This window comes from Macrotis lagotis, chromosome 2, assembly GCF_037893015.1.
Source record: "Macrotis lagotis isolate mMagLag1 chromosome 2, bilby.v1.9.chrom.fasta, whole genome shotgun sequence".
Lineage (NCBI taxonomy): Eukaryota > Metazoa > Chordata > Mammalia > Peramelemorphia > Peramelidae > Macrotis > Macrotis lagotis.
In genome coordinates, this window is record NC_133659.1 from 221411964 (window position 1) to 221437217 (window position 25254).

Genomic DNA, 25254 nt, shown 5'->3' on the forward strand with positions numbered 1-25254 from the left:
ACATTCAGCATTTATTTTTATGAAATTTTGAGTTCCAAATTTTTTTCCCTTGCCAAATTGGACTGTCTGACTTGGGTTATACATGCACAATTATATTAAACTTATTTCCATATTAGTCATTGTGAAAAAAGAATCAGAACAAAAGGGAAAAAACAAGAGAAAGAAAAAAACATTTAAAAAAAGTGAAAATAGTATGCTTTGTTTTGCATTTAAACTCCATAGTTCTTTCTCTGGATGTGCTTGGCATTTTCCATCACATCTTTTAGAATTGTCTTTGATCACTCTATTGCTGAGAACTAAGTTTATCAAAGTCTAACTAAGAACTAAGTCTGTCTAGCATCACACAATGTTATTACTGTGTATGATTTTCTCTGGGTTCTGCTCACTTCACTCAACATCAAATCTTTCCAGGCTGTTCTGAATTCTGCCTGCTCATGATTTCTTATAGAACAGTAATATTCCATTATAGTCATATACTGTAACTTGTTCAGATATTCCCCAATGGCTGGGCAGCTCCTCAGTTTCCAATTCTTTGAGACCACAGAAGGAGTTGCTTTGAATATTTATGTACATAGGGGTCTTTTTCCCTTTTTTTATGCTCTCTTTGGAATGCAGTGGTATTGTAGTGGTATTGCTTGATCAAAGGGTATGCACAGTTTTATTGCTCTTTGGGCATAGTTCCAAATTGCTCTTATCTTGGTTTAGATATTTAATAAGTATATTGATCTGTTTTAGGTCTCTTTAGTTCTATCTCTATCACTGTTCCTAAAGCAGTCTTAGTACTTTTTCTCTCTTTTTTTTTTTTAGGTTTTTTTGCAAGGCAAATGGGGTTAAGTGGCTTGCCCAAGGCCACACGGCTAGGTAATTATTAAGTTTCTGAGACCGGATTTGAACCCAGGTACTCCTGACTCCAAGGCCGGTGCTTTATCCACTATGCCACCTAGCCACCCCAAAGCAGTCTTAGTACTTAAAGATTCTTCTTAACCCTTCATTTTGACCCAGATATTTATTAGTTTTATTTAATGATACTTATTTTTTATCAATGTTAATTATTAATGATGCTTATTTTTTAACAGTGTTAATTTTTGGTGATGCTTCTTCATAAAATAAAATACATAGGAAATAGTTATAAATGTATTAAGCTAGGAAAAATTATTTCTATACTATTGACTTTCATGAATCTCTTGAAATGAAAGTCATTCTGGTGAACCTGTTCATTTGTTTCACAGAAATATCGACATGTAGACAACATCATGTTCGAGAATCACACAGTTGCTGATCGTTTTCTTGACTTCTGGAGAAAGACTGGGAACCAGCATTTTGGGTACTTGTATGGACGGTATACAGAGCATAAAGACATTCCCCTTGGCATTAGGGCTGAGGTTGCTGCCATTTATGAACCCCCTCAGGTACAAACAAATAAAAACCTGCAAGATTTGGTAATTCTTTGTCATCTTTTTTTGTAGAACTAAAAGAAATCAAATTTCACTTGCATTTACCATTCCTCAAGGCTGTTTGTATGCTGTTTTCAGTTAGCATTTCTAATTTTCACACTGAAAGTCCTCATTTAAATTAAGCCCCCTCCCCCCTTATTTCATTTACACAAGAGAAAGCTTCCAAATATATGTGCATTTTATTTAACTTTGGAGTGGAGCTGAAAGCATCTGTAGCATATTGAATTCTGTTCCCAGTGATCTCATTGCTTTTCATGATATTGGGGTGCTGAGAATTCAAAGGTCTACACAGGTGCATGTGGATGCAATATAAGATGAACTTCTTGTTAGATATTGTCTTTTTATCTGATTTTTCTAGAGCATTTCATTCATAGTTCCTAATTAGGAAATCCAGCCAGTGGTATTTATTACAGAATATAGTCAATGAATAGTATTAACTGCAGAATGTATATGACCACCAATTGGAATATTGGAATGTCTTTCATTGCCACGTGTGTCATGTTTATTTGGTAATATTTATATTTGTTTTTAAGCTGAAATTAAATCCTGCAGTGTATTTTTATTTGAGAACATAGTGTAGGGTATTGTGGATTTTTTTTATGATGACTCATCATTTTGCAAAAGAGTCACTAGGTGGCAATGGAGACACTAGTTAAGAAGCCTTGGATACTTTCTTTCAATTTAGATCACGTAGTACCATCTTGAGATAACTTCAGATTTGTAGAATATTTATCTGGAGCTATTTTTCATAAACCATTTGTTAGTTTTAAAACATTATTTTAAAAGTAACAGCCTTGAGATTATTTACTTGTAATTTTTTCTAAGTTGAAGTTGCTTGTCCAACATCCCCTTTATGGAATAGAATGATCAGGTCTCTAATTTGGACATTCTAAATATTGGAACAGTTGACCTTGAGCTCATTAGGAGTTGAAATTCATGCTGCTACATATCATGAAACAAATATTTTTCTCCAGATTTGTAATGAAGTCTTGATTTGACCTCTGCCCTATAGGTATAAATGATCTCCATATGTGAGATATTCAGACCAACATAACAGTACTTTTGTTGGTTTGATAGAATTTGTCCAATTTACAAGGATATATTTAATTAGTAAAACTCAATCTTGGGATTAACTTTACCTTCCCATTCTTACCACTGGGAGTTCTGCTAAGTATGGTACTTATTCTTATTCTTAGTGTGCTACAAACTGCATTTAAGTGAAGATTAAAGTTCTCCAGTAAATTTCTTGACTAATAGGGAATTGGAGAGTTGATGTTCTTTGATCAATTTGTATGTCTTTAGGAAATAAATTTCATGAGTAAATGCATATTCAGAACACTGTCACAAATCTAAATCTGGCTATTCTGGTGAAATAAGATCCTTATTTTGTTGAGTCCTTTTGAATTTTTCTGGATTGATTGATATTGTCTCTCTTTCCTGCATAATATTTACTTTTCATATCCTTTAAATGGTGAAGTGACTATTAAACTGAGAGTTATTTAAACTACACAAAATTTTTTCAGGCTATTATCTGGTTTTGTTTTCTTTTTTGGTCTTACCACATGCATTGGCTTCAGTTTTGCCCTTGTCTTCAGTTGCTTCGAACTGTACATGCCCATTATTTGGAACAGGATTTCATATCCAAAAAAATTTTCAGGGGGTGGAAAAGGTGAGGAAAACCTTCCATTAGTCTTCAGTGATAATATACTTCGAAAAGAGCTTTTATCCCTAATCTAAACTAGTATAAACATTGTTTTCATATGCTTTTTTCTTTATCTTTCTCAGCAAAGCTGTGTGTTTTGCAGATCTGGGAAAGTTGGAGATGGTTTGTTTATATTTTCATTTGGTTTCTTAAGAGTTCTTTTTGTTGACAATTCTTTTCAGCATATTTGCAGCTCTGTGCTCATAAGAAAGGAAAGTGAAGAAGATACCCATGGATTCTGGGTATCAGCCCAGTGGTTAGTCTGCAATACATATTCTCTTTCTAATTCCCCCACAGATCGGTACACAGAATAGCCTGGAACTCCTTGAAGATCCCAAAGCTGAAGTAGTAGATGAGATTGCTGCCAAACTTGGCCTGAGAAAGGTATTGGAGCTTTCTGTCAACTGGTCTCAGTCTTTGCAGGAAGGAATGTTAAGGTATTGTATCAGGTGAATGACAGGCAGGAGGGGACTTACCTCATCTGGTATCAATTCTCCCCAGCTGCACAAGGTCAGTTGCAGACCTGACACATTTTGAAGCCTCATTTGTGTTTATTGGGCGCCAATAGCTTTTACTTTTTTTTTTTGGCCTTAAAATGAAATGGGAACATTTCTATGAGCATAAAAGATCCAAATGCCAGAGCTGTTGTACTTTATGTCATTGGTCACCTTTCTTAAGTATTACATTAAAGAGTATTAGAAGGAAGCCCCATTCTTTCTAACCCTGGCAGGAGTATATTCCTGAAGTGTATCTTTTGACATTGCTACTCTGATACAGTTCCCTGTCGTGGTTTCTCTTTTCTTGTAAGGTGTTGTGTGTATTTTTTGAGGTATTAGTACTCTCAAAGATTTAAATCAAACTAAGTTCCATTTTCTTTTTTCTATGGTTGTAGTTCCAATCCAACTGTCATTGAATTTTCTGTAGTTTAGATTTCCAAAAGACAAGGCTTATTGTTTTACTTAGACTAATCATAAATGAAAGCAGCTAAAAATTTTCCTTTTGGTTATGTTCATCTTCTACACCTTTGTAAAATTGCTGAATACTGCAGATATATGGGAGAAGAAACATGTGAAAGATATGCACGAATAGGACATCTTGGAAATTGAGGCAGTATGGTGCAGTGGAGAGAGCATTGAATGAAGATATAAGACTTCGAAACTCTGATTCATGACCTTGGATCAGTCACATTTTCTGACCTAGGTTTTTTTCATCTGTAAAATGAGTTGAACTCGATGTCCCTATCCATTTTTTTCTATTTCTAGGTCTATGAGCTTGTGATCTAACACAGTTTAAATGTCAGGACTTGTCAGATATGGAGTCTTCATATATTTAGGTCAGTCCAGCTGGGAGGCGAAGTTAGATTCCTGTACATAGAGGGGAGAAAACCTATAATGATTTTCAAACCTGAGCTTCTGTGCCAGAGTTGGATCTCCTCAAAGTTCCATCTTTGTCTTCCAGATTCTGACAGAAGAGTCAGAAACTTGACTTTTGTAATGTCTTTTGGCTCCACATGTTAAATCCTTGAGGTTTCTCTTGTTTGAAAGAGAAATTGATGTTTTGTGTTAATTTCTTCTACAAATCTATTAAGAGAAAAGGGAACAAGCACTTAAAAATGTGATATTGTGCTAAGTACATTAGAGATAACCCATTTAATTGATAATTGATGATCATAGCACCTTTTAGTGTTTAAACCTTTTCCTAAAGAGACTTTAATTCCTAATTGGGTTTTTATAATGTTTCATTTACTACTTAACCAACTTGTGCCATAAACTTTATTTTTCATTATTACCAATTTTCTCCAATAGTTCATTTTTTTAAAAAAGAAATTTCAAATCCAGATTCAAAACTTTTCCTGATTTTGAGAGACTAATTTGAATTCCACTGCATTATTGGTTGTATTTCTGAATACTTTACTATAGCCTCCTTATTTGTTTCCTAGACTTCTTTTAGACTAAGTCTGTTTGCCTTAATAATTTTGGGGTTTTTTTTTTTAATTTTCCAAATGATTGAAAGTCTTTTTGAGCATCTTTTTAAAAGCCTGGTAAGCAAAAATTAGTCATGATGAACTTAGGTGACCACATTACATCAGCTATAGTAAATGGTACTAAATGTTCTCCCAAGTAATTGGGCTTTGTTGGTAGTAGTGGTAAATAGTGGGTTGCAATCTGTATATATTTGTGTGTGTCTTTTTATAAGAGATGAAAAAGTCTTCTCTTCAATTCCTCTCCATTCCCAAGTTGGTGGATATGATTGGAGTGCTTTAGCTGAGAAAGATATAAATCCAGAAAATTTTAAGTGACTTATTTCTAGACCTTGTTAAGAGTAATTTTTCAAGGTATAATATCCCTTGTAGTTTCTTATTTCCTCTTTTCCTCCCTTCCTCCCTCTGATTTGTTTACCTTCTAGATAGGAATGTAAGTAGAAGTTGGCCAGAAATTGGTAGTCTTTGTTATTTGCAATAAATGTAATCTTCAAGATTGTGAGAAAATTTAATTTTTAAAGATTCAGAATTGAAAATAGTTGTTTCTTTATAAAATTTTTGGCATTTAGAAGCATTCTTTCCCACATCCATCAAGTTCTCCTAATTTTATGACTAAAAGGAGCTGTTCCTTGATTGAATAGGCTAATCAAGCTATTGGACCTATAATTCTTTCTATAACTCAAATCCCATAAGAAGAAAAAAACTGTCCTCCTTCCTAGCAGGGTTAAAGAAGTGTGGTTAAGTGCAAAGAGAGATCCAAGTTCAAATTCTGACCAAATCACTTAGTAATTACGTGATCCTGGGTATGTCAATTACTGCTGCCTCAGTTTCCTCATCTGTAAAGTTGAGATAATAATGCTGATGATTCTGTTGATCTATTTACCTTTCATATGGTTGTTTTGGGGAAAGTACTTTCAGCCTATTTGATTCTGTAGGACATGAGGCTTTATTGTTTTATTTGTCAAATAGGTAACCCCCATGCCTGCTCAGTAAAATTAATTTTGAGAATTGGAAGAATGGTTTTGGTGAAGAATTGATATTAATGTCACCTAGTACTTCTTGTGGCTGACTCTTGAAAGAAATGAGGCATCCTAGATGTCAATGATTCAGCTATTTTAAACTAGACAAACTAATCTTGAATTATTGCTTGCTCTATACCAGTATAAGATATATGGGGAGTATAGCAACTAGGTCAGATGCTCTGCTCTCATGCACAACCTAACTCATGTCTTCCTCATACTCAAAGTATGCTGCAGCTGTTCTCACTCTCAGCCACTCCCCTGCTCTCATGCCAAATACCTAAATGCATTTCCAAGGTTTTCAAGTCCCACATTCAGCCACTTTTCACTCTATTATTGCTGCCCAGATTCTCAGTCTCCCATTCACTCCCAAACCACTCCCCTCCTCTTATGCGAGCCCTAAAATGTATTGTGGAACTTTTCGAGCTCCACACCCAACCATTTTTGCCCCACTGCAGCTGCTCAAGATAGCTTCACACTTAGTATTAGGCATTCCCAATATATACCTTGATTGTAACCATAACTCTCCTTCCACACTTAAGTCACCCTGGGTCTCTAAACCACTTTGACATATACCAGTCCTTTGTCTCTTTCTTATGCTCCTGATTGCCCCCCAGTTGAAGTACAATCATTTGTTCTCCTTTGTGACACTATCAGGAGAAGAAATCTTCTCCTAACAGGGGTACACTTGCTTTCATCCTCCCTTTTCATTTCTACAACATCTCAAGCTTTTGCTAGACTTTGGCAAAGGATAAGATGTTTGAAAAGAATATATTTAACTCTCAGAATGAGGAGAGTGAAGAAGAGTTATGAATGAAGGTGTGGTAATGATGGATGAATTGAAATGATTAATTCCATGCCTTCTAATGTGAGAGTTGAATCCATTGATAGATTCTGATACAGAGAACTTTGTGTAAGGAATTCTTTGGTGTCCAAAATGATAATGCAAGATAGTACAAGGAAGAGTTCCGCTCTGAAATGAATTGTTTCCTGACAGAAACTTGGCTTATGTGGAAAGAATTTTATGATGTGAGATTCATAGGTCTTCTGGTTTAAATAGGTACAAGCCCAAAACATTGTGGACTGTTAATATAAGATTCTTCTCTTTTTAAAAGACATCCAAAAAGATGTGTCTTTTCTTTTTTATTAAGGTTGGCTGGATATTTACAGATTTAGTCTCAGAAGATACCCGAAAGGGTACTGTCCGATATAGCAGGAACAAGGTAAGGAAAATGCAGAGTAAAGTGAAAAATTTCCACTGTGTCTAACTTAATCAGCTAGTTTACTTTAGAAATATTTGTAATAAACCAGTTTTATTTTGAATCGACGAGATAATTTTACAGTCCTTCATTGAGTTTCATGTTATTTTTCCAGAAAAATCCCTATGATAAATTAGGGTTGGAGTCATTGAGTCTCCTGATATTAGTGATGTTTGATCCATTTTAACCTTAATAAATGCACTTTATCTGTGTGTGTGTTCATGGGAGATGCTTATGCTTTTTCAGACTAGCAGTTCTGGATAGTCAGTTTCAGTGAATGCCATTCATTTGGCATTAAATACTATGCATTAGGACTGTGCTTCATGCAGGAGTTATAAAAGTGAAGTCGGACAGTGCCGGAACTAAAAGCCCTGGTAGAGATTAGATTAGATATGGACAGAAGAAACTAACCTCTACTTTAGAAAAATGTCCACAAAAGACTTCCACATTGAGGGACTACAAGAGATTTGAGGAGAGATCAATTGAATCTTGAAGGAAGAAAAAGATGTAAATAAACAGACATGAATGTAAAAGGGGGAGTCCACTCCAAGTAGTTGAGGCATTTTTTCCTTCCTTTCCCAATCTCCCCCTCAGTTAAAAAGGATGTCAGTTAAAAAGCCTTTGGAGGGCTTTTTCAATCCATTTCTTCATCTTTGTCTCCTGCGTACTTAGCATTTACCTATTCATGTAGACAATTACTAAATGGTGATTGAATTTTATCTAACATTTATCAGTCTTGCATTGTATTTTGTTGAAATGAAAAGGAAATAGGAATGTATTCTAGTTTGGATTCTTCTGTTCTAGGACACATATTTTCTGAGTTCAGAAGAATGTATAACTGCAGGAAACTTCCAGAACAAGCATCCCAACATATGTCGACTTTCTCCAGATGGTCATTTTGGATCCAAGTTTGTAACTGTGGTAGCTACAGGTATAAACTGGTTCAAAGTCAAATTTGTAATATCACTATTTTGTGTGTTTGTCTATTTTTAAATTTATTTATCTTATATCTTTAAGTAGTTCATTTTACTTACCTGGCATGATCCATATCATTTCTTTTAATTGGCCAGTGAGGAACAGAGGAGACAGTTATTCTCTATTTGCCCGTCTAACAGGACTCAGCACAGAAAAATGACCTTATCAGAGTCTTCCTTAAAATTAATTGCAGACATGGGAATCCAATCTACTCTTATGGTCTGGAGCTTTCTCCATTAGATTGTTGCTTTTGGCAAATTAATTTTTGACTCCCTTGGGTCTGGACATAACTTCTCCCCATTCCCTCAAACAAGAATGTGAAGTCCAGCTGTGTGGGAGAAGGGTAATTTATTGTTTCCCAATGCTCCTGAAATTTGCCTCTGAACACCCCAATGACAAGAGGCATTCTCATTTTTTTATAGGGGTCTACAAAAAAATACATATTAGGGAAAACTGATATTTTTTGTTCTGTAATCCATCTTACTCCTTTTGTTTTGCTGAATGTAGTGGCCATTATGAAGCACCATTTCCATAATGGGAGCTTTGGAGAATATATAACATATATATATCTAAGTTTCTCTGTATCTTTGAGCACGCACACACAAACACATGTGTGCATGTGCATGCAAATTTATGGTAGTGTTATTAAAAGATTATGGCCTGAAAGAGGTATCACAAAATGACTTCCACAGAGTCTTGAGATATTACTGTGTAAAAGAGTAATACATAGAACCATCTGTTTTTTGAAGAATCAAAATTTGAATTGGAATCCTAATTTACAAAAACCATCCATCAGTATTTATGGAATTCCCATTTTATACTCACTGTGCTAGGCATTATGGCAGGAGTTTCAGAGAAAACAGACATCATTTTTGCCTTCATAGAGCTTATATTCTAATTCAGTTAATTTAACTTTAATTCTCCTTACATGGAATCCAAATTAGAATGAGGAAATCTTTGACTTAACGGATACAAAACTTATAAATAACTCATTCATACAAACAGTTGTTTCTACCATGCCTTTTTTCCACACCGCTGCTGACCTCTCCTGGGAAGCAATATAAGAAACATGGAACTCTTTAAGAGGCAACTCCTAAGGATTCACATGAGGGGGAGGGAGGAACATGTCAAAAACAAACACACTTAGCAGGAGGGGAGGGAACTGAGGCTTCTGAAGTGGTGATGACTTTTGGCCCCCAGGGTTTTTCATTATTGCCTCACCTCAGGGCCAACCTTAATCATTTGAATTAAAAGCTTTCAGGTTTTTCTTTTCCTGGTCTGTTTATATTGTTGCCATTGGGTTTTTTTTTTAACTGTTCTGCTTCAGTGCATCAATTCCTATCTTCCCCTATTTTCTTCATAGTTGTTATTTCTTACATAGCAATAATACTCCATTACTATGTGCCACAGTTTACTTAATTATTCTTTTAGATGGGCAGCTACTTTTATAAATATTGTCTTAAAAATACAAATACCATTCATTGGCTAAGAGGCTTACAGTCATTCACACATTTGTATGAATTAGTTCAATCAGTTCATCTTTGTTCTTATACCTTGCATAGTTCAACTTCCATGAGGGAATAGCAGTTTTGATTGAGTAGAGAGGAAGTAGGAAATTTTGAAGCATAGAGCCCTTTGGAAGGATGAGGAGCATCAAGCCAGGATATGATAGATCCAGAGAAGGCAGAAGGAGTTAGACGTTAAGGGCCTTTTCTAGTCTTTTTTTGGGGGGTGGGTGACTGGGGACAGAGAAGAGGAGTAAGGAAAGGTTGGAGGATTCCAGAGCTAGACTTGGCTTTTTTCAAAATTTTGCCTCGGGCTACAAAGAAAAGGAAAAGATATTTTTCCTTCCTTTTTTCCCTATTTACGCCTTTCACCAGAGCACTTATTCATGTCATCAGAATTACAGTCCTGTTCTATTATAGGCTAAATAGACTCTTACGAGCTAACCTGAGAATCTAATAATCATTTATATTTTATTTTCTATTATTTCTATTAGATGAGGTCCTATGGTCTGAAAAACCAATTTATAATGTAACTTTTCTTGAGTTGGAAACCATACCTTCACCTCTTAAGAGACAAAAAAAAAAAGCTGGACTTGCAGTCAGGAGACTTAGTTTTGAGTCTCAGTTCTTGACAAATCATTTAAGTTTTAGCCTTTGTTTCCTCATAGAATGGATACCATATTACATGTAGTACTTCTCACAGGGTGATTGTGCCTAATGTCGAACTTTTATAAACTGCAAAGTCTATTCATGTTGTTATGTGTTTATTACTGGAGTATTATTATTATTATTATTATTATCACTATTATTATTACTGAACTCAATATTCTTACTGCTTCATTCCATTATTACTAGATGTTTGTTTGATAGTCATTTGACAGAGCTAGGTTAACAATTCTAAAAGTATAAATTTGAAAGGTCCTTTAGTTGGATCTGCCTCAGAAGATTAGTGTTTATAATGTGATCTGTACTTTTCTTTTTGATATGAATTAATTTTCTCATTATGGTCCTCGTTAGTATTATATTCAAAATGAAACTGTTTAGTGAGCATTTTATTTTTTTAATTTTAATAAATGTCTAAGGGAGAATGGATGGATCCCGGTTGGTAGATTGTAGGTGGCTTAAATTGTGAAGAGGATAAAGTTCCTTAGCATTTGTTATTTTGTTTGTCCTTTCTCTAACCATATTCAAAATACCTCCTGCTTGAGCCATTCAGTGGTGGAAAAGCTTTCTTTTTTTTCATTTTGTGGGGTTTTTTTTGGCAAGGCAATGACTTTCCCAAGGTCATACAGGCTAGCTAATTATTGACTGTCTGAGGCCAAATTTGAAGCCAGGTCCTCCTGACTCCAGGGCTTTATGTCATGGAACCAGAGAGTAACTCCTAAGGCCAGAGTGAGAGTTTCATGTCCTTAATTAATTTCTTTGTCTCTTCACTGGGTGTCACAAGTAGCTCTATCAAAATATTTTGAAATTTACTTCTTTTTTGTTTTATTTATTTTTGGTGATGGTTATTTTGCTTTTACTTTTTGAGACACATAAAACAAGTTAAAATTATAGTTTAGCTACAGATTCAGTGATGTAGCTTCTTAAAAGAACATAGCATTATAGTAGATAATAGCAAAAATCTCACATTTCTATAATGCTTCTTGGTCTGTAAGTTTTCCTCACAGCAACCCTTTGTGGGTTGTTAATATAAGAAGTATTATTCCTGTTTTTCATTTGAGGAAACCGAGGTTCCAGAATATTAAATGACTTGCCCATGAAGCCATCAAGGGAAGATTCAAAACCAAGTCTTTTGATGCCAATTCTTTTTTTTAAAAATTCTTTTCTTTATTCAGAACTTAAAATAACAATTTTGGAGGATTGTACATGAAATTGTGAACCTCTGTTAAAAGATTTTTCCTTTTATGTGCATAAATAAATTCACAATGTGACTTTCAAAGCTGTTCTGCTTGTCTTTGTTTCTTTCTGGCCTTTTGGTTTCTCCTGCACATTAAAAAAATACTTCAATGGCCCTCATTTCTTTCTTTTCTTTACTTTCCTTTTCTTTTGCAATCTTATAAGTAACTCCCTTTTCCCTTGCTTCTAAAGAGCTGGATTTTTTTAAACAAAGAAAAAGTTCGCATCAAATACAGCAGAGCTTATTGGGTTTTTCTATTGCTACCCCTTCTTCAAATCTCAAATTTTTGTATGACTTAAAAATGTCAGAAAAGAATTATGTTTTAAGAACTCTCTTTGTTAGCCTAGTAACCTGTATATAAAATCTGTGCTGCCATAGGTATTACAGGCTTTTGAGGACTTTTGACTCCAAATGGTGAATTAAGGTAGAATCTTATAAAGGGAAATGATGATTAATTGATTCAGGATTTTTTTTTTTGAGTCTTAGCTCATATTTGGTTTCTGAGAAAGTTGAAAATTGAAGGTTAGGAAAAACATTTGAAGGGTTGTCTATTCCAGATAACTTCACAACACCATTAAATAAATTGTCATGACTTCAATTTCTTGATATTCTACATGATGGAGAATTTACAATTCATCTCATTGAACCTTTTGGAGTATCACCATATGATTAATTTTGCTTTCCTTAACAGCCTTCAATTTTTCAAGTTGCATTTCCCATTTTCCTCCCATTCTCAAAGGTCAGATTTTTTTCCTCCAATGTTCTGTTTCTTGTTTAATGATAAATTTGACCACTTCAAATTATAAATACTGGATTAGTTAACCATGTGGTCTTCCCTCCCATTTTCCCCTTATCTCAATCCATTTCATTCTCTCCCCTCCTTCCCCTTCAAACAAGTAGAACCAGGTGTTCGCATGTATGGTACTGGCAAAAGGTTGTGTTCGTGTGTGTGTGTGTGTGTGTGTGTGTGTGTGTGTGTGTATTTATATTTACATACACATTTCCTGACCTCTTTGGAAATTGCAATTCATTTGTATGAAGACAACTATTTTCCCTTAAATACTCCCATAAAGGCCTTACTTAGGTCTCCCAATTAGTTTAACACATAACACTGAAATCATTGTAGGCCAACAGAAGGTGGGTAGTTTTGGAAGTCACATGAATATTCTTGTTTTTTAGTAAACATAGTTTGCTCTATTTTTTTTAGTTCCTTCTATTTTTGTGATAGCAAAATGGAAAAAAAATAGGCAATGATTTTCCAAGAACATTCAAAGAGATTTGTCAGATCTGCCACTGAAAGAGATAATTTTTGTTTTTGAATAGAGGATGCCTTTCCCTCAGTAGGCAATGTACCTTTTTCATAGTGCTGCGATACTAACTTTACATCTCCCAAAAGGTTTTTTTTCTCATGAGCTAAGATTTTTTTTAAATAACATTCTGAATCATTTTTATTTCAGGAATTGAGTTTATTCTAGTATCCTATTAACAGTCTATCTTCATTACACTTCTCCCCTACAGCTTTTATCCTTTTTTGGCTGGATGGTGTAATAAAAGAGAAGAGTCAGAAGACTTGGGTGCAAGTTTCATCTTTATCTCTTTCTGCAACTTTGTGCAGATCATTTTAACTCCTCTGAGTCTCCATTTTTTTCTTCTGCAAAATAGGAATAATACTTCTTTATAGGGTTGTTGTGAGGATAATGTATGGGAGTCACTATTTTTATAAACATAAGCTATTATGTCCTCTACCTGATAGTTCTGTTTTTGTTTTGAGGAGGGGACAAGAGAGCCAGCTTTGCATAGGACTGCTAGGTACAATTGATCTTCTTAGCATGTGCTTTTTTTTTACAAAATTCCCTGAAGAAATGGGGTTTTCTGACATTTGAATTTTTCCCTGCTATTTGAAGGAACACATATTTGAAAGGGTTGCTTTGATAGTTTACTTATAGTTTTCCAATTAGGAAGAGGGTACCATAGACTTTAGCCTGCGCATGAACTTAAAGAATGTCTGCAATAATCTTAATATAGTAATGTTTGCTTAAAGGCACTTTTTTGTAAAATAAAATTCTTTACAGTTTCAAAAAAGTATACATGGAACTTAAGTCAACTGTGAGGAATTATTTTTCCTCTTTGAAGAAGCTGAAGAACAGAGCTGAAAGAGTTTTTATATAATTTTATATAAGATTTCCTGCAATGGGTTTGTTCTGAAGGTTTCTTTTTCTTCCAGGTGGTCCAGACAACCAAGTTCATTTTGAGGGTTACCAGGTATCTAATCAGTGCATGGCGTTGGTCCGGGATGAATGCTTGTTGCCCTGTCGAGATGCACCTGAGTTAGGTTATGCCAAGGAATCCAGCAGTGAGCAATATGTGCCAGATGTGTTCTATAAGGTAAGAAGTTTATATCAAGAATTTATCTAACATAGGCAGTTGTCTTCATTTTGAAATACTCAGATCTATTGTGTGATTAGCCATTTGTCTACCACAATTAACTGTTAGAACTCTTCTCTATGAACAAAGAGAATATAAAATTCTCAGGGATTATAATTGGCTACACAATCTCATCTTCATCAAGAATCCTGAATGAATTATTTGTTAGTTTTTGGCAGTTATCCACTGTGGTCTGAATTTTATACATATTTTTGGTCTTTTTTCTTTTGACCAGTACAATGGTGTAGTTAAAATCAAGCCATTACAAATCCTCTTTCAGATTCCTCCAAATGGGAGGAGTCAGAAAATATCAAGATATATATTTTTATGATATTAGGAATTATGATGTTTTAAAGTTTAACTTAGATCTTCAATTCTGGCACAGAATTTTAAATTATTTTAAATCTATTTAAACAGAACTAGCAAAACTGGATTATCTATAGCAGCCAAAATGCCTTCCAACTGGGAATTTGGTTGGTTTGTCTTAATTAGTATTTAATTTTAGATATCATACTATTTTTAAAAAACGAGAGTGCTCCACTGTCATATTTCTCTTACTACTTGGAATGAAAAAAAAAGATAAAGGAAGAGGTTTTTTGGAGACTAAGAAATGTCTTACCCATTTTGAAAAATATAACATGAATCAGTTTCCTACTTTTATTGTGTCATTTTCATTGTCTTGTTCAATTTGTGAATTTTTCCTTGATTATTTCTGTTCTTGACTTTGTCAAGAGAGAGATTTTTTTATTATGTTCCTTAAAATTAGTTTAGTTTACTCTTGTAACTGAGAGTAGGATACATAAGAAGAGTCCTTGTGTTCCCATAAATGCTGCTAAATATTAATAATAGGATTTGCATTTTTTTTCCAGTTTTCTTCAGTTAGAATGACAGGATTAGAAAATATGTTCAGTGGTGATCTAGGTTTATTTTGTATAAAACAACTACGTTTTGTTTATGTGACATGAATTCTTTTCTTTTGTGCTTCTAATTGCATCCATTGAACCCTAAGATTAATCATAAGGAAGTAGAGTTCATGTTGTCTCAATCTTCTCCTGCTCTATGGTCCTTTGAAGTTCTTTGATGTCCCTTTGGTTTTATATTCTAGATAACTATATCTTGATGAGGCTTGAGGATGATCTCTGTTATTTAGTTAGCTTACTTCCTGTGTTATTCTAAGTTTCTTCTTCTTGATACAATTTGAAGATTGTGATTTTGATTAACAGCTGACAATTATTTAGACTTGAGTGCCATTTAACACATTTTAGACCATTTAACCCACTTTGACCTTAGTCATAGTATAATCTCATATACTGTTTCTTACTTGATGAGACAAACCTACATTCTAAGACATTGGTGTCTATATCAGCTTTCACTGAAAAGCAAGCTTGTTAATCTGGAGTATGTGAAATTTAAAAAAAAATTATTTTCTGGTAACTTCATTTAAATGCAGTTGGTTTCCTATATAATCTTATGTATTTTATATTTTATTTTTTACATTTTAAATATATTATTATTTTGAGAAGGGATACTTAGTCTTCACTGGTTGCCAAAGTGGTCCATTAACAAATAGTTAAGGTTAAGAACCCTTGCTTTAAAGCAAATAGAATGAATAAGACCCTAGTAGCATTCTGTGGAAATTTCTAAGCTCTGAAAATTTTTTATGACTTGAGAGACTTTGAATTTGGGTGAAGAAACATATTTCATTACAAGTCATAATTGAATGTATTTTTAATAATGGACATGAACACTTCATGAAGATTTTGTTACCATTTGTTATTCCTGAAATTTGAGTTTAAAATATTTTCTGTATTAGGAGCCTAATGGGTAAGTTTTTAAATAATATTACTAATTTTGTTTTTAAGGCATAAGAAGGACTTTTATAAGTTCACATAATGAAGAGAAGTATGAATGCAGGAAGTCTTGATTCTCTCAGACCTGTTGTCCATACTCTCTTAGGGCATCACATCTCATTTGCTGAGGCATCACTGAGATTAGTCAGAGCCAGATGTATCTATGATCTTCTGTGGCACAGGTCCCCTTGCTGAGCAGTTGGAATGTGGATTGCAGTAGGTCTATCTCCTCAGGTCAATAGGGAGCCAGAAAAGCACTGTGAGCTCTTTCCTGTTTTTGAGCAGCCAGTGTGTTTATCAAGATTAAATTCTTTGGGGTGGCTAGGTAGTGCAGTGGATAGAATGCTGGCTCTGGAGTCAGGAGTACCTGAGTTCAAATCCGGCCTCAGACACTTAATTACCCAGCTGTGTGGCCTTGGGCAAGCCACTTAACCCCATTTGCCTTGCAAAATCCTAAAAAAAAAAAAAAAAAGATTAAATTCTTTGTTGCATTCTGAAACACAACTTGTTCGGAAGATTTATTTTTGTCTCCAAACAGAAGTAGATGTTGAATTGTTTTAATTTAAATTGTCCATAAATGAATCATATTGTCCTTTTTTTTAAATAGGAGAGAAGTAGTGCAGGTTAGTTATGATGTGAAAAATAAAAAAAAATCTTCCTCTATGGGAGAGTGATTCTTTGCTTGTAGATTAGCTTGACTTTCCCATTAAATTATTTCCTCTAAGCTTTTTGGATTGAAAGTTTTACCAGTGCCTTTGAATTATATTGATGCAGTAATCTATAGTAGTAACAATCAAAGCAGTACAGCTGGAGATAATTATTAAAAATATTAGGTCTAGTAAAGCAAAGAAGGTCTTCAAAGATGACAGGCATGTTTTTTCTTGTGAGTTATATTGTCTGTATGCTTTATGGAACAAGATTTTAAGGCTTTGCCATGTTCCAACCATTTAAAAAAAAATAACTCACAGTGAGATTCCCCCTGTTGCTGATTCATTTGATGGCCTCTAATTTTAAGTCTAAGGCAAGCAGAGGAAAAAATGGCTTCTATATCAGTTATGTAGGAAAACACTTATTAAGCCTTTTTTTGTTTGTCTTTTTTATGCTCTGGGAAAAAGCTTTTTTGCCATTGCTACTTTTGTGTTACTATCTTAACTTCCTTGTAGAGCAGACCTTCCTGTCTTTTGATAGGAAAGTATTTATACATGAGTCAGAAAACTCATTAAATTAACATCTAATTTGAGGAGCTAACCATTCTTTTCACATACGGTGAACCATTCAAAAGAATGTTGCCTAACCTATAAATTTTATAAATAGGTTTGACCCATTTTTAGAGCCTGATGGAAGATCTTGACAGCTACTAACCAACTATTCACTTAGATTTGGGATCCAGTTAGTGCATTTTAATCAATCTTTTCAGTCCATGGCTTGAAAACCAAAAGGGCAAAAGTAGTGTTTTCATTGGAGGATTTCTTCAAGCCACCTTTGATTGGTTCCTTTAAAAGGTGAATTCTGAGAACTAATTTGAATAGGCTTATTCAATTTGGGAGAATATTTTTTATATTGTTTATATTGTTTACTATAAAGATATTAGTATGAGTTTTTAGAGTATTGAGGTATACAATATTTCTGTGTTTTTTAATTAGAGAATTCTTGAATTCTTGATTTCAAGCTTCCTTTCCTGTTTACATATAATACATGCTATTTCCTTAATAGCTTTGTCTCTTGGGGCAAGATAAGATTTGAAATTAGTCATATCAAATTTTTTATTGAATTTTGGTGTCAAAACATTCATGAAGTGGATTTGTGCAGGCAGGGGGGAGGTTAAACCATGAAGTAATAGACTCTTGGGAATATTTAAGTTATCCCATGTTAATACTTTTGTCGCCTTTTCTTGGGTTGACTTTAAAAATATGCCTTTCACTATTAGCAGTAAGTAAAGATATCAGCCTTTTAGTAAGATGTCATTTTATTGCTGTTTTCATGTCCAGAGATCTTTTTTAAAAAATTTTATTTATTTAAAGCAATGGGATTAAGTGATTTGCCCAAGGTCACATAACTAGGTAATTGTTAAGTGTCTGAAGCTGGATTTGAACTCAGATCCTCCTGACTCTAGGGCTCTATGCACTGCGCCACCTAGCTTCCCCTATGTCCAGAGATCTTACCAAGAGATGCTAACTAACTAATGCAAGGGGACCATTTCATCTGGGCAACTTTGAATTCACCACCCACTCTACACTCTCTAGACTCCACCTCCCACCCCTCCAAGATCCTTTTCTCACCCATTCCATCAGAAGCTAAGTCTGATGGACATGATCATTTTTTTATCTTCCTGAGCATTTTCATGCTAACTGGTTGACTCTTATCTAACCTGGACAACTATAAGATGAGCAAGAGAGGGGGACATCTTGTGATTCAGAACCTTCCTGATCCCCATCTAACGATAAAATCTAACCTACATTTCCTCTTTTTTGGGGGGGGTCTTCACTATATCATTGAGTTTACTAATCCATGACCTCTTAAAGTTTCCATGGTGACTCAGTAATCAGACATAAGTTCTTTTTTTTTTTTTTTGCAGGGCAAATGGGGTTAAGTGGCTTGCCCAAGGCCCCACAGCTAGGTAATTATTAAGTGTATGAGGCCGGATTTGAACCCAGGTACTCCTGACCCCAGGGCCGGTGCTCCATCCACTGCGCCACCTAGCCACCCCCAGACATAAGTTCTGACCCAGTTATCAGGATTTTGATAAGTTGGAATAAAATCTATTTAATTTTCTCTTCAAATAAAAAAATAATCAAGAGGATTATTCCTTCCAGAAAAGATACTTAATGCATTCCAGAAATACTCCTTGGATTGTTTTTTATATTTGTGAGACTGGTGAACTTTATTTTGGATATCAGCCCCAATAGACATTAACCATTAAATTTTAATCCTATTTCAGACTCTAGGCAGTTTAGTTTCATCTATTCTTATGCAGTGATTTTATATCTTTTTAATTCCTACAATAAGCAATTTATAGATCCCAGACTGTATCGTAGACCTGAAGTGTACATTAGTCATATGCATTCTTACACATTCAAGTTCTTAATCAGGTTACATATCTGTTTCTTTCAGTTGTCCAAAGAAAACTCAGCTGTGTCTTTGATACAGGTCCTTTTGGGTGTCTTGTGTCCTAGATTCCAAACTTTTAGATCTGGGTTGTAATTTACATGCAATTTTTGATTGCCCTTTCAAATGTATGCTGCTCTGGTATAAGGACCCTGGAGAAAATATAGAATATAGGTTGCTTCTTTCTAGCTGAATAGCTGACATTTTCCTGGGAGTCAGGACTATTTCAATAATATATGCTTCCCAATGTCTAGCATTATAGTAGGTGCTTAATAAATGCTTGTGCTTGATTCATTGAGCATGTTTTCCTTTTAAAAAATTATGCCAGGGCGGCTAGGTGGCGTAGTAGATAAAGCACCGGCCCTGGGGTCAGGAGTACCTGGGTTCAAATCCGGTCTCAGACACTTAATAATTACCTAGCTGTGTGGCCTTGGGCAAGCCACTTAACCCCATTTGCCTTACCAAAAAAAAAAAAACCTAAAAAAAATTATGCCAGTTTGTTTCTATGTAAGTTTTTGTCATCAGTGACTTTTTTGATTGAATAGGAGTTTGAGAGTTTGAGTAAGAGTTCACAGGCCTGTGCCTCCTCTCAACTTTCAGAACCACACAGCCAAGAATTCTACAGTTATATGACTCATTAAGGCTTCCAGAAAATGTGAAGAATAGTCAACATTAAGGGTGGCTAGGTGGCGCAGTGGATTGAGCACTGGCCCTGGGGTCAGGAGTATCTGAGTTCAAATCCGGCCTCAGACACTTAATAATTACCTTAACTGTGTTGACTTGGGCAAGTCACTTAACCCCATTGCCTTGCAAAAACCTTAAGAAAAATAGTCAACATTTGTTGGAGACTTGGCTTGAATGAATGAATGGAAAAACATTTAACTGCTTACTTCCTTACTCTTCCGTACTCTGAAGAAGAGTATACATTGACTCTGCTGTGTGTAACCTGGTGGGGAGCAGTAGGACCTTATGTTTTATCTCTTGCCTCCAGGCTTTGGTAACATAGTGAAAGCATATGTTGAAAATTTTCAGTCAATGTTGGTTGCAGTTTGTCACCTGGAAGTACTTGAGATGTTTTTGTAACATCATCTTGTGCATAGTCTGGTTTAAATCATGCTAAAGAAAGTAACTCTGGGGCATCCAGTGTATTAGATCAATTATACTTATTATCAAAATGCTTTTGTGATAACAGGACACCTTATCAGCCCTGTGTTTGTAAAGTTAAAAGAATCTGTTCCCTGTAATAAATGAGACCATGTGGAAGGTGCTATTTAAGAGTCTCCTGCTCAGAAGGATAAAGTAACCTCTCATTTTGTGCAGATTTCAATGAAGGGAAGAATGTCTCCACAACATATGGGAAGTAGTTTAGTGTCGTTGCAAAACATTAACATTGCTCAGCATCATAGCACTTATCCCTAGTAACATTGTTCACCACTGCTGCTATATTATAGTTTGTTATTTTCTCCCCAAATACTTTCTTCTCAAAAATTAATTTTCTTATTGGTTTACAGGAAAAGAAATTAAGATCCAGGCAGAACTTCAGGAGCATCATTAGGAGTTTGTAATTATTGTCTTGCTACTCTGCATTTATTTTCCTTTCATTGTCCAAAACCAGAGCCATAGACTTCCTTAAAGTAAAAGGGGTTTTAAAATTTTTGTGATGTGATGGAGTAATTGAATTTAAGAAGACTTTTGGGGAAAATAGCTGATTGTTGGATACCTCATAAAAGAGTATGAATTACAGTTCTGTTTTTTAGGTGTTGATGATGTTATTACTTATATTTAATAGCAGCAGCTTCCTACTCTTTAAGCAGCAACCTCTGACTTGCTTAGTAAAATCACCTGACATAAGAGATTTGGAGCTATAGTATGTTTTTATTTACAATTTTAGTCATTATATTCAGAATTAGAGGAAGGGATGGTAAGAAAAATCCTGTGGATGGAGGATAGTTTTTTTTTAAGGTTTTTGCAAAGCAATGGGGTTAAGTGGCTTGCCCAAGGCCACACAGCTAGGTAATTATTAAGTGTCTGGGACCGGATTTGAACCCAGGTACTCCTGACTCCAGGGCTGGTGCTTTATCCACTGTGCTTTATCCTAGCCGCCCCAGGATAGTTTTTTAATCTATAATTTTAGAATATTGAATTGAGTTATTAATAATTTAATATTTATTGAACCTTTAGTGTGCTGCATGCTATTTAGCAGCTTAAAACATATTGAAGATATAGACTTTAGGGGGTGGCTAGGTGGTGCAGTGGATAAAGCACCAGCCCTGGAGTACCTGGGTTCATATCCGGTCCCAGACACTTAATAATTACCTAGCTGTGTGGCCTTGGGCAAGCCACTTAACCCCATTTGCCTTGCAAAAAAACCTTAAAAAAAAAGATATAGACTTTGCCTTATACATTCAGTAAGGAGGGAGCTCACGCCTCAGGTTGAATGTTTTGCTCAATGCTAGGCACATTAAGTGTCCAGTAAGTAATAACTTTCTTAGCAATGCACTCACAAAATGTTTATTCAAGTTGTGCAAATTTTTGAGCAAACATTTTTCACCACAGGAGATTCTGTTTGTAGCTTAAATTCTTCATAAAAAATTTCAGAATTCGTTAATTCCAATAGGGAAATTCTGCCAGATTGAGTTAAGTGATTCCCATCTCATGAAAAATGATCCTTTGTTTAAATGTCTTGGTCTGAACAGGCAGCTTTTAAACTAGGAACATTAAAGACAGCAAGGATCTTATTCTTTTCACTTTAAAGGAATTTAGACTGTTAGCAAGGACTTAACCTAAGACTTTCAGGAGATGGAGTGTTTGCTATACCTTCACTTCTTGACTCTCTATGCTGGGAAATCCCAGAGGAAGCTGCTAGTGTCACTGGTTTCCTATCCTTGCCAGTACCTTGAAAAAGAAGCCAGTGTTTTAAAGATCTCATTCTCCTTTTCTAAAAAAAGATGATGCTATCAGGTCTATGGAATTTCCAGCCCTCCTGTCCCAATATCAACTGCTTTTGGTCCCCCTTCAATACCTTCCCCCCCTCAAGAGACAGACAGACACCCACACCCTTATTTTCATTGATTCCTGCCATCTGGTACCTTTGCTTCTAAACAGTACATAGAGCTGGAGAGCTTAGCAGTGAAGAACTTTGATTTCTGACCCTTCCTTGTATCTTGTTACAAGTATAGATAAAATTGCTGACACTTTGTTGGTTGCCAAACTTTGAGTTAAGACATCTCCCTCCTAGTGTACTGGGTCTGACATTTGCTAAGGCCCATAAAATGTAATTGCCTTTTAAAATGGTACATGGGGTTAGGGATTGGCTGGCAAAGGCATTGAAGCAAGGGAAAAGGGAGAGTTAAAAGTTACCTGTTTTTCTCCAGGGAAAGGGGGGATTCAAGTACCCTTTTTTGAAAGGGGGGGGCAGGAAGCAGGTTTCACTTAGGTAGTTAAATTGAGAGGGAATAACATACCATACACAGAAGAGGGGGCATTTAACATGAAAATCCCTGGAGGGGAAGAAAGATTAAAGTGAACAGGTGCTGGAAAAATGTTTCTGCATATTAGAACTTAATTAGATTTGAAGATGATTTCCAGATGGGCTAATTATGTGTGTTGTTGCAGGTTATTTCTTGTAGGGGCAAGAGTGTATTTTTGGAAATGGTGATTTAGTTTGATTGGATTTGATTCCTGCCTACTATATAACATTGATCTAGAAGCTTCCTCTTTTGGGACCTGAAATCCCATTCAAAAGGTCTCATGTCTTAGACTTCTCCTGTCAAAACTTGTAGGACCTAAGAAAGCTAATGCCCCCAGTCACCCTGACTGCTACAAAATAACTCAGAAAGACAGCCACCTGTTATGTGAATGGATAAATGATTCTTACTCAGATTGGTTGGAAAGTCATTTCAGTTATGAAGGGAAGAAAACTGAAAGAAGTGACACACTTCCAGAAACCTACCTTTGAATCATGGTGGGTCATTATTTTAAATTAAAAAATTTTTATTTTCAGTTCCAAATTTGAATTCTATGCTCTCCTCTAACTTTGAGGAGGCAAGAAATATGATACCTATTATACATATGAAGTCATTTAAAACATTTCCACATTAATCTTGTTGAGGATAAAAAAGCAAGAAAAATTAATGAATAAATAAGCTTAAATGTGCATTCAGAGTCCATTCCCTGGAACATTTTTTATGAGTCCTTTGGAATTGTCATAAATGTTTATATTGACCCAAGTCTAACTAAGCACGGTTAATTATCCTTTTACTCATTATAATGCTGTTATTTTGTACAATGTTCTCTTCATTCTGCTTACTTTATTTGCATCAGTTCATGTAAATCTTCCCAGGTTTTTTTGAAATCATCCCCTTCATTATTTCTTACAGCACATCCTATTCTAACACAATTTGTTCAGCCATTCACCAGATGATGAGCGTCATCTCAGTTTCTAATTCTGTGCTACCATAAAAAAAAGCTGCTAAAAATATTTTTGTACATGGGTCCCTTTCCTTTGATCTTTTTCTGGGGTACAGACCTAGTAGTGGTGGTAATATTGGGTCAATGGGTATTTACAGTTTTATAGCCCTTTGAGCACAATTCCAAATTATTTTCCACAATAGCTGAATGATGGATCATTTGAAGGAAATATGGGAATCTAAAGTATTACTGCTCTGGAGGTTATTGCCATTGTTATTATAGAAAGCAAATGATGGTAGTGCTAAAAAGTGTGTCAGATAGTTAAATTTGAGTAGGGAAAGAATACTTTGGGACTTGAGATAGGCCTTGGAGACAGGAGAAAGAGGATTCTTTGAAAAATTGAGTTGGTAATAAGCATATTCCACCTATAAGGAAGGGGGAGAGGGAGCCAAATGGGAATCTGTGAATGCATAGAAATGAAAGAGGACAGAGAGTATGAGATTGGGGAACAACTCAATTTAAGCTAGAATGTAGATGTGGATGTATAGAAAGCCCTTATGCCAAAAAATTTAATTTAAAATAAGAGAGGTCCAAATTGGGGCCAAAGGATTTCTCATTCAGATAATGGAATTGTTTTGGCTCACAAGTACCTTGTGGTGATTGCCTCAGAAGATGATAGTGATACTGACTTCTGAACATTTTCCTGGAAGGATGTTAATGTGTTGGATGATACTTTAAGCCACACTATATACCTCAGGGAGATTCTACTTGTAACCACTTCAGTGCCTGAAAAGCCTTAATAGCATAAACTTTTATGTAGGTCCCTATAATTGGAAATTATGGATCTATAATTTATATATGATTCAATGAATGATTTATATAATACGTGATCATTTAAATAAAAAAATTACTCTCCCCTCCCCCTGCAGAAACTTTAATGAAATGCATCAGTTCTTGTGAATTTATTTCTTGAGCTGTGTTTGAATTCAGAATGTTTGACATAAATCAGATCTAATTGTCATGTTATGATTAATGAACATATGCTGGCCGTTTTTCCCCATAATTAAACTTTATGTTTGAAGCATCTGACAAAGCAACACAAGTATAGACTTTGACAGATTGTCAGTTTTTTTTAAAGTTCTCTTTATTTTTTGTATGTCTGTATTCATTTGTTTGTTTTTTTAATTAATTTATTTATTTTGAATTTTATAGTTTTTCCCCAATCTCATTTCCCTCCCCCCACAGAAGGCAGTCTGTTAGTCTGATATTGTTTCCGTGATCTAAGTTGAATGTGATGAGAGAGAAATCATATCCTTGTGGAAAAAAAATAAAGTATAAGAGATAGCAAAATTACATAATAAGATAATGTTTTAAGTTAAAGGTAATAGTCTTTGGTTTCTGTTCAAACTCCACAATTATTTCTCTGGATACAGATGGTATTCTCCACTGCAGATACCCCACAATTGTGCCTGATTGTTGCACTGATGGAATGAGCAAGTCCATTAAGGTTGATCATTACCCCCATGTTGCTGTTAGGCTGTCATTTGTGCTTATGTTTATCTATTACAACACTTATATCAAGATTTTTAAAGGAATGCTTTCAAAGATGGGAATGGAATTATTAGGTAATAGTAACTAAATGTTGCTTGTAAAGGACAACAATAGTACAA

The 25254-nt window shown here is 35.0% G+C and overlaps 1 protein-coding gene across 3 annotated transcripts in view; it reads left to right on the forward strand.

The window, feature by feature from the left end:
• Positions 1–25254, forward strand: part of NPLOC4 (NPL4 homolog, ubiquitin recognition factor) — a 59058-nt gene that overhangs the window by 15603 nt on the left and 18201 nt on the right. For all 3 annotated transcript variants that reach the window (XM_074224923.1, XM_074224924.1, XM_074224925.1), the window contains 5 exons: positions 1230–1409; positions 3454–3540; positions 7308–7379; positions 8220–8346; positions 14020–14180. In XM_074224923.1, coding sequence (XP_074081024.1) covers positions 1230–1409; positions 3454–3540; positions 7308–7379; positions 8220–8346; positions 14020–14180 — 627 coding nt within the window. The remainder of the gene's footprint in view (positions 1–1229; positions 1410–3453; positions 3541–7307; positions 7380–8219; positions 8347–14019; positions 14181–25254) is intronic.